At 52.0% G+C, this 9918-nt stretch overlaps 3 protein-coding genes; 1 reads left to right on the top strand and 2 right to left on the bottom strand.

Moving 5' to 3' along the window:
* The first annotated feature begins 3302 nt into the window (after positions 1-3302).
* CHC_T00002166001 (hypothetical protein) lies at positions 3303-3434 on the top strand. The gene has a single exon (XM_005713138.1). The coding sequence runs from the start codon at positions 3303-3305 to the stop codon at positions 3432-3434; it is 132 nt and encodes a 43-aa protein (XP_005713195.1).
* Positions 3435-4010: 576 nt separating this feature from the next.
* Positions 4011-5108, bottom strand: CHC_T00002165001 (hypothetical protein). XM_005713137.1 is given in 2 exon segments: positions 4011-4307; positions 4308-5108. The coding sequence occupies 1 exon segment, from the start codon at positions 5106-5108 to the stop codon at positions 4308-4310; it is 801 nt and encodes a 266-aa protein (XP_005713194.1). The 3' UTR covers positions 4011-4307.
* An 848-nt stretch (positions 5109-5956) lies between these two features.
* CHC_T00002164001 (hypothetical protein) lies at positions 5957-9548 on the bottom strand. XM_005713136.1 is given in 2 exon segments: positions 5957-7232; positions 7233-9548. The coding sequence occupies 1 exon segment, from the start codon at positions 9546-9548 to the stop codon at positions 7233-7235; it is 2316 nt and encodes a 771-aa protein (XP_005713193.1). The 3' UTR covers positions 5957-7232.
* Between the last annotated feature and the right edge of the window lie 370 nt (positions 9549-9918).

The following is a 9918-nucleotide window of genomic DNA, read 5'->3' as shown; positions in this document are numbered from 1 at the left end:
AAAACACAAACATTGTCCTTTTGGGCGACTCCGAAAAACACAAAATAGTCAAAAGGTTTGCGTATTCGACCTCCCAAACTTCTTTGTGGAGGCTTCCGTTCTGCGTACAATCCCAGTCTGTACCTTCGAAGGTACCCCTTGGCTGGAGTGACGTGGCCGACAACAAAAGAAAGCGTCTGCGACAATTGCCCAAAGGTTGTGCAATCTGGCGGCTGACTGTGATTGCTGTCAAATTAAACAACGGCAAAAAAACCCGAAGCCCGCATTTAATACGACACTGTGTACAGTTGTCATAAGTGGCAAACGGGTAAGAGCGAACGGGCGAAGAGCATGGGATATGTGGCAAACGTGTAAGAGCGAAAGGGCGCGGAGCACAGAGCAAGTAAGGACTAAGACAGAAGTGATGTCAGCACAGATGCTAGACCGATGCGTGATATGCATTATAGGAACCCGACAGTAGTATGCGGGAATGCAGGTAGTGGGGACGCAGTAAGAGGTCAGGGAGAGCAGTGCGCATTTTTGGTGTTCAGACTGAGAGGAACACAATTGACAGGCGATTGAGACCGTTGGACGATTGCGGGGAGAGGCAGTAAGTCCGGAGAGAACGGTATGCGGATAGCGCATTAAACAGTGAGAAAGAGAGGGAGAGAACTCAACAGTAAGGGAAGTACCGAATCACTTGCAGCAGCCTTCGCCAAAGTCCTTTACTATCCAGCTGTTCACCTTTGCCAGAAGGATGCAGACACCGAATACGCAGGCAGAATCAGTGCCTATGAGAACAGTACATGAGCAGAGAGCACTGCCAGCATTGCAACCGGGGCTGGGCAGAATCTCGGCAGAGTCTTCAACCCCCGATCGCCAAAAACTATGCGTGCACGTGGTAAGAAAAGCAGCCCTTGGTACAGCAGTAGAAGACAGTGCATTCCGGCAGTCGCGTGGCACATCCGCGCGAAGGTTCTGCAACCTGGCAGTCAACTGACTCCTATCAAACTATGCAACTGTAGCTCCAAATTCTCGACGCCCCCTCACAGGCCGTCTGAGGCTTCAAGCGCCTCATCCTTTCCGTGCACGAGTATATTCACGAGCACCATTCGCTGCTAGAGTGGTTGAAGCTCTACCGCGGTAATCGTGAGCTCCGTTTCACTGGCATGCCACAGTATAAATGCTTCAACTCGTGCTGAACATAGTATGGAAGTGGTTCGAACGCTTCAGCAGAGGACGCCATGGAATCTTCTTTAAAAGATATGTCGGGTCTATCTCTCCAGGCCAAAAATGCAAATGTGAGCAGTGTCAATGACCAAAGGGATGCCGCTGATAATGCCACGTTAAATGAAAGTAATTAATGATTGGATTATGGTAGAGGATTCAAGTGCAGTCCGAGAGGCCATGGAGACAGAAGCTCTAGAAGATGTGGAGAGAACTATTGAGGAAATGGATGGGGGGGGGGGGGGGGGGGTCCGGGTGTGTTTCATCTGGGCGAACTGAAGCAGAGCATACAGATACTGTACAGTGATGGAAGAGATTTCTAATGCTAGTCAGTCTCGTTCTCTCTCCTTGATCGAAGCAGCGAATGATTCTCAAGATTAGAGGCGGCAGTGGTAGCTCTCTCGCTACCTGACGCGTCTTCACATTTACGCAAGGCCAGACGCATCATATTCGAGGCTCTTAAGCCACAGAAGAAGCAGAAACAGACGACCTTGACGGGTTTCCTTAGTTAAATACAGTCTTCTTGTTAAGTTACCTTTCTTGAGCCAAACCCGATTTAATGCCTATTATGTCACGCTACGGGGGGTAGCACTAAATAGGGTACCTTTCTGTATTTTAATATCAATTTCATACTAACACTAATGACACACATGCAACTGCACGTCGCGTCGCGGGAACAAGAAGAAGAAATGGATGGCACGTAATGTTATAGAAATGCCTTGGCACTACACCTGATCACAGCAATTAACCTTGGTCTATATATTAACCTGGGTTCAGAAATAAACTGGACCAGGTTATTATTGGTTTTGACCTGGAGGAAACAGTCTTATGATAAGTCGCATTTAGAGTTCAAAAAGGGCGAGAACGCATGTCGCCGCCTCGATATGGTCTTTGGGAGGAGAAGCAGCTCTTTTCTGAGCTGCAGACAATAATATCCAAGCATCGTGTCCATTTCAATGGGCAAGAAGTAGAGCCGTAATTTCTTGAATACTTGTCAGCAATGTTAGAAATCAAGGTTAATCCAGTGGTTCACAAATAAACTGGACCATGTTATATCTGATTTGACCATATATTAATATATTAATCTGGGTTCACAATTAATCCGGACCATGTTAAATATGGTTATAGACCTGAAAAAGGGGCCTCAGAATTAAGTTGGCCCAGGTTAATTGCTGTGATCAGTGTACTGCAGTTGGGGCGGCACCTCCGTGTAGTTATGTGGCGTGACTATTCTCGATGCCGACCATGAAAGGCCGAGGCGGCCACGCAAGTCTGTCAATCCAGACCTCAGCTACTGTACTGTACTAGTACTGTACAGGGGGGGTCGCGCAATAGTGCTAGCTTGAGTAGTGCCGCCCTCGATTTAGTGCTATGCGAAACGCCATGGCACGGGTTATCATAATGTCCTTTAAAGATGGTTTTGTGCGCTTCCTGAGTAAAAGGTCGTATTTTGGTCCTCTTTGTATAATGGCAACCCTGCAATAGTGCCACATATACAGGTTTGTGCCGGTATGGCACTATATCGTGGGACCCCTGTATTTCCAACAGCCTCCTCCACATTGACGAAGTAACAGTACATGCCCTAATGTAGCAAATCGGATAAATTTGACATGTCGAAAATTTGATCGTCAGCCCAGCATTTCCCGCGAAGCCCGACACCGAAACACTGTTCTCTTAACACAACTTCGTCTTTCTCCAAAGATAGTCCCCTATTCCACGATTTATGGCGATGGACAAGGCCGGACTCCCCTGCGATTCAAACATTGGCGCCTTTTCGTGACACACGACACTATATATCCTTCTATTTTGCAAAGAACTGCAAAGAACCGCCACCTCTTCAACGATGGACTCCGAAACGTTTCGTCTTCGGGAAGCGGTTTTCGATCGGCAGAGAGAGTCCCCTACCCCTTACAAGTCTCTAGCTATCAAGCACAAAGTTTCCGTCTCGAAGATTAGAACGGCGTTCCGTCACTGGTGCGCTAATGCCCCGAATTCTCAACCGCAATCGCTTTCCAGACTTTTTAAAGTTGGTGACGAGGTTACTGTAGAGAAACTTATTCTTGCTTTCAACAAAAGCCAGCGATCTTTACTGAGGGATGCAGACGTGGAGGACGAAGGGCGCGTCAGGATCAGTACTGCAATGGAGCTCATTTGACAAGCGAACTTGTTTTGCAAGCTCTCAACGAAAGGGAAGAAAAACGAGCACAAAACGAGGGAAGGAGAACTAAAAGCAGAGCACAAGGTGAGGGTTCCGCAGCGAGGGCTGAGTCGGCAGTTGCAATGCGGAGATATGCCGCCCTTGCTGATGAGCGCATTGAAAAAAGAAAGCGCTTAAGTGACACAAGGAACCACCGTCGCTTCCTTCGTCGAAGGCTTGCTGCTCAAGGGAAAAGTGTGCTTGGCAGCACACATTGACACCGAGTACGAGGGTAGTTATTTGCATTAAATTGTATTGGGCCAAACTCAATCATTCTTGTGTCAAATTTGGGATTATGTGATTTGAGCACTGTTTTTGATGGTCACAACGAGCTTCCCTGCGCGATGGCTCTGAGACACTGCCAACATATCAGATTTTAGTCATGCAGAAGCTGCTGTAAGCTTTCGATTGGAGGAAAAAAGGAGCAAAACGAGCCACGCTTTCCTATTCTATGCTCTTTTTAGCATTTCCTTTCCTGAAAATTTTCTTTCATGTCAAATTAAGGCATGAACTGTTACCCTTCGGTACAAAAAACAAGTCCATGGATTCGGTCAAGCCAGTCCACGCAGCCGACCACCACAACGATGTCACGCTGCTGCACAGTCTCTTACCTGCCGTCACTGCACAGTGAGACCATCATCTTCACTCAAAACCTATTGCACACACACTACTGAAGGTTACCATCAACCTGTGATCATCCACCCATGTCCACTAAGATGTATGGTACTCTCACTGAGTTCTGGCACTGAGTTCTGGCACTGAGTTCTGGCACTGAGTTCTGGCACGAACTTCATGCCACCACGAACTTCATGCCACCACGAACTTCATGCCACCACGAACTTCGGGCCCTCAACCAGAATGGACATCACAAAACAAAGGCTTGTCCACATGACAGTCTCGTTGGTCACGCTGTCTCGCTACGCGACTGCCACACAGGCAATCTCGTCCCATATCTCCACGCGAAGCACCGTCCCGCAAACGCCACCACGAGACCCGTCCCGACCCGTGCTCTCACTCCGGCACCCATTCGTCTCATTCCAAGATAAGATATTGCCCCCATCGCAGCCGTTGTGGCATACACCTCGGCGTGCGAGTGCAAAATTCTCACCTTGCGATTGCACAGCACATCACGAACAGCCCCGCCAAAAGTCGCTGTCGCCATCCCGCACACCACGCTCACAATCGCTGGCACACCTGCGCGTACCCCATTTTGGGCCCCGATCACCGCGAAAGCTGCAACGCCCGCAGAATCCGTCACGAAATGTAGCGCGCTATTGTCCTCTTTCTCACGCGGCCACATCGCAAATGTCAAGCCACTCGCGAGTAGACAAAGATACAAATACTCGGGCTCCTCGGTCCAGAATGGGCGCGCGTTGAGGATGACGGCGTCCCGAATGGTGCCGCCGCCAACCGCGGTGATAGTACCCACTACGCATGTGCCCAAGGCGTCCATACCAGAAGTGGCTGCAAGTAGTGCGCCTGTGTGAGCAAATGAGAGCGTGCCGACATAGTCTAGAGCGCGCAAGCCACCGGGCGTGGAGAGCGTCGGAAAACGAGGAAGAGAGTCAACTGGCAGCTCATGAGAGATCGGGGACGTTGAAGCTGATCGCTCATTGGAGGATAGAATTCGAGAAGATCCATTCGCGCGTGTAGTCAGGACGCGAGATCGCGAAAGAGCTCGTAGATGAGCGAAGCGGGAGAGCATTGGCGATGAGGGGAGGCTGCATCAGCTGGCGGACGAAAAGGATCGGGAGTGCCCGTTGCCGTGGAGTGCGCGCGAGGGTGCTAATTTACTGCGATGAGAATCGGCAAGTATCGAAGAGGAAGCCTACTACCCGCGAGAGGTAGCCCAAGAAGCTGACTGTCGGGTGCGGTGAGTTGGGGAGCGGGGAGCGGGGAGCGCAATGGACGTGGGGGAGAGGTGGCGCCCCGGTTACCTTTGAGGTGCGACAAGGCATGATCGGGGGCGTTAGAGAGGAATGCGCGATGAGTGCTGATAGGGGTTGAGCAGCTAGACCAATGGACGGCCGTTGGGACACGCGTGTGGGCACGTTATGAGCAGTAAATGGTCGCGAAATCGCCACTTGGAAAATTTTAATTGGGTGTGTTAGTCTTCTTTCTCAGGTGCAAATCCAGCCAACAGGTGTGCGCCAACTGAGAGCTCGACGACGCAAACGGCCATCCCTCTTGCGTGACAGACGCCCATCCACAGCAAAGTTGTGTAACAAAGCGACCGAGCACAGCTCCTCCCCAGCTTCTTCTGCTTTGCCGAAAAAACTTTCTCCCTTGGTTCCCTCAACCAACCCGCATCGCCTATTCATCTCCACCGCCGCCGTGATACATAAATGCATATCTCCTTCCAATCTTCTGCACCGTGTCTCCTTCTTCAATGCTCCACTTTGCTTTCTTTTTTCCTCCTCACCACTCGCTAATCATTCACTAGTAGGGCCCGCATCTCTCGTTTTCCAAGGGCCCGTCGTAGCCACCCTTCATCTGACGAAACTGCCAACCGACTCCTCCACTTGCAACACCTTTCGCACTTAAAAGCGCATATTTTCTTTTGTTTGTTTTCATCTGTGTATCCCCTTCGATAAACAACTACAAACGGCATTCATCTTCTCCTGTAACTGTGTGTACACTCTACGCGTAACATCATCCAAACCTCTACTCAAAGACAGCATTTGCACACCCGTTACCACCGTCACCTCGTGCTAAAAGACTACACACTCTGCTTCGGCCATCTTTTCTGCACTGTACGTTTCCATCTCGTTAATTACCGCGAAAAAATGCCTCGCACTTACGCCAAGCTCTCAGAAGACGACATCACCACCCGCGCCATCTCCGACTTCAAGTACGTCTTCAACCTCTTCGATATCAACAAGGATGGCAACATCCATCTCAATGAATTTGGTCAAATTATTGAACTTCTCGGCGACCAGCGCCCCAACGACAAACAGCTTCGAGACCTCATCGCGGAGGCCGCAGGCACCCCTAAGGGACAACGCGTCCCCGACTATCTCAATTTCCAACATTTCCTCAACTTCTTCGCTGTCTACGATACCTACCAGGACATCAATGAAGATGACATCTTCAACGTGCTCGATACCGAGCACACAGGCATCATCTCCAGTAGGGAGCTCGCAAAGACTTTGCATGCATTCGGCATCAACCTCGCGCAGGACGAAGTTGACGCCATGGCCGACTTTGCATCAGCGCGTCACAACACGACACATTTTACCAAGGCTGAGTTCCAAGATTTGTCCGTCCGCTTGAGTAACTATCGCAGGTCTCAACAAAAGAAAAGTCTCGACGAGAGCCACGACGAAAGCGACGACTAAGATGTTCCGTGAAGCTCCGTTTTTACTTACATAACACTCGTTGTGGCATTGTGGACAGGTGGTTTTTACCGACCCTGTCATCGCCATTTTGCGTGACTTTTCTCGCCTCTCTCTGTACCTCTATATGCACATGCAGGCAGGCACGACTGTTGCGGGCACCTGACCTTCGCTGGGGTCAGTCCGAGCCCGTATCGTCGCTGAGCTTGCATGTACATTTTCTGTTTTCTATGCTGGCGAAACGCTTGCATGACTCGGTAAGTCACAGCGGCGCGGGGTGGACTTGCAGTGCGTCATCGCCTCTGACTGCCGTAAGGCATGTTTTGTGATCTTCGGCGTAGCTAGGAAGATGGCGAGAAGGGGTAGCGAAATAGTGATTAGTGTTATTGTAGAAGATTGCGGCTTCCCTTGTTACAGTAGAAAATTAGGCTCGACTCACACTCCCAAGTGTAAAGAGAGTCGTGATGGGACTAGTGGACCTTCTGTTGGTGGCCCTACTGTGGGAGTGGTGGCCCCGATGACCATTCATTGGTTACATCATCATCCAAGAAATGAGGTTTTGCATCACTCTCTTGCTTGCCTTTTTTTCTTGAAAAACCGATATTTTCAGAATCCTCTCCCGACCCTTCCTGCTCTTCCGCGCCCGTCAGGTTACGACCTCTCTTCAATCCTCTTTGCTCTGATATTACTTGACTTGCCGTCATTCTTAGCCGTCCGTCGTCAACGGAGCTCGAGCCCGCATCCTCACGGTCCATAGTTTCCGCCTCTGTTTCATTGACATCCACCATATCAGATGTTGATGCGCCCTTTGTGACTTCAAAACTCTTCGGAACCACATCTGTGCCTTGTTCCTCCACATGTAAAGCTTCTCCCGCTATGTCACTATCATCCTGCTCTATCTCTACAGCACCAACAGCGTTGCTACTTTCAAACGTAGGTTCGCTTTCACCGGAAGTTGCTAGCCCTATGTCATTCCTGACACCACGTTCTGCCGCATTTGTGGTTCCATCTGTTTCCACATGGATGATGACATCATTTTCTTCTGCTTTCCTCGAGTCCCCTGTTGGACCTTCAGTCGCCACAGTAGAATACTCGTCTAATTCATCTTTACACACTAGCCCATCTGTTGTGGTGTCCTCCACTCCGTGTTGGACTGATTCCTGAAGCTGCTCATTGGACTCGTCTGCCTCCTGCGATACCTTTGGCTGCGACATGCCTTCATCTACCAGTTCCTGTCCGTCCGCAGCGTGCTCCTGTCCTGTTTCGGTGATTGCGTTATCCAGTTTATCATCCGCTGCCTCCGCTGCCGTTGCATTACTCCTGTTCTGCCCTTCGGGCTGATACCCTCCCAAGTCTGGGTCTGGGTGGCTTCCGTGCCCTTTCGCTAAAACGCCAGCCTTGTCGCGGTCCTCATCTTCGAACACAATCGCTCGACCTACGGCTTGGTCAGTGGCGTGATCTGGTACATGGCCTGGGTGATGGTCGTGAGTGTCGACATTATCGAAAACATGCTCTTCACTTCCCACAAGTTCACTGTCTGCAACTGGATGTGCAGCGTCCCTATTTGGGCTTTCAGCTCTGTCATGCGCGACATGCTCATGACTATGAACTGCTGGGCTATGATTGGGACAGTGGTATTGCGCTCCAATCTCTTGCGGCTCTGACTCGGCAAGATGCGCTTGCTGCTCGTCTTCGTGCTCGTGGACGTGGTCAGTGTGTGGCGCATGATCAGGATGATCTTGGTAGGCATCTTCGACCTCTGTCGCTTGCCCTGCGACACCGTGGATATGGTGCAACTGGTCGTCGCCGTCCACGGCAGGGAGTTGATGCGCACCCGACTGGTGTTCGTCAGTTTGAGGAGAGTCACTTTCTGGCGGATGGGAGCTGTGCGGGATGTCTGAGCTTCGATGCTCGTGATCTAAGTGATGATGCGGCTCGGAATGTTGTTTGTCAGCGTGATGAACATGTTCTCGGTGTGGGACATCCGCGGTGCCGACCTCCTTACCGTCCTGGTCATGGGTTTCAACCGGAGGGTGTTTGTCGTGATCAGTGCTATGGATGGCGGGATGGTGGTGTTGATGATGAAGATGAGCAACGGGGTCGGCGTGATGGGGGTCCGTGTGATGGGCGACGAGGACCTGCTCACTAAAAGTCGGGTCATGGTCAATAGCACGAGCATTCGGAACGTTGTTTGGATACTCGTGGGACGCAGTGAGGTGATGATGATGATGATGGTGATGGTGGTGAAAGTGATGATGATCGTGAGGGTTGTCATGGTGATGCGAATGATCAATAGTGACGTACTGGTCGTCGGCGTCCGACTGCGGCTGCTCATGGCCATACTCGCATGTGACATTGACGTGCTCCTGCGGCGGGGTGTCGTCAGGCTGGCGCGAGGCGTGGTGCATCGGCGGGGCAGTTTGCTCAACGACAGCAAAGGAGTCGTTGACCGGCGTGGTGTGGACCGGCCCGACATGCGGTTGGATAGGCTTTCGATCGGATGGATGCCCCGCGACATGGGGCTGGGTGAGCTTGTCCGGGTGAGCAACCAGCAGGGTCTTTTGCGACTTGAACAAATTGCGCCACTTATCCTTCAAGTCGACTGAGATGCGACACGGATGAAAGTCATTGGCAAACTCCCTCAAAATAACGGCCCACCTCCCTTGTCCATACCTTGCCACGCCGGTACGCAGTGCGCAAACCTCCGGCTGACTCCATCGCACGCGCTTCGCTCTCTTGCCCTTGTTCTGGCTGACGTTAGCGCGGGTGGATGCCGAGCATCCGATGAGGCCGGCCAGGACGTCGTCCATGCCATCCTTGGACACGCCCTGCCTCTCAAGCTCTGCGCGCGCCTCCTGTCGGCGCTTCTTCGCTGTGGCGGCGGCGCGGCGCGCCAGCGAGATGGACTCGCCGCGCATGACGATGGCCGAGGAGCGGGCTGAGTCGCGCGGCGGCGGCGTGGCGGGCGCGCATGGCGCGGTGAGGGGGGCGGGACGCGCGGCGGGTGCGGGCGGCGGCGGGGCGGAAGAAATGGTGGACGCCAAGTGGGCCGCGGGCGTCATGGGGGAGGCAGAGACCCTAGGAGACAGCAGACCCTAAGTCAATGAGCGTGGGGAAGACTGGGGAACAGGCGGAGGCAGTTAGGGCATGGCGGGGAAGCGCGGAGTGGGGGGGGGGGGG

This window comes from Chondrus crispus, genomic scaffold, assembly GCF_000350225.1.
Source record: "Chondrus crispus Stackhouse genomic scaffold, scaffold_129, whole genome shotgun sequence".
NCBI classification, from domain to species: domain Eukaryota; phylum Rhodophyta; class Florideophyceae; order Gigartinales; family Gigartinaceae; genus Chondrus; species Chondrus crispus.
This window is presented reverse-complemented; position numbering and strand designations above follow the sequence as displayed.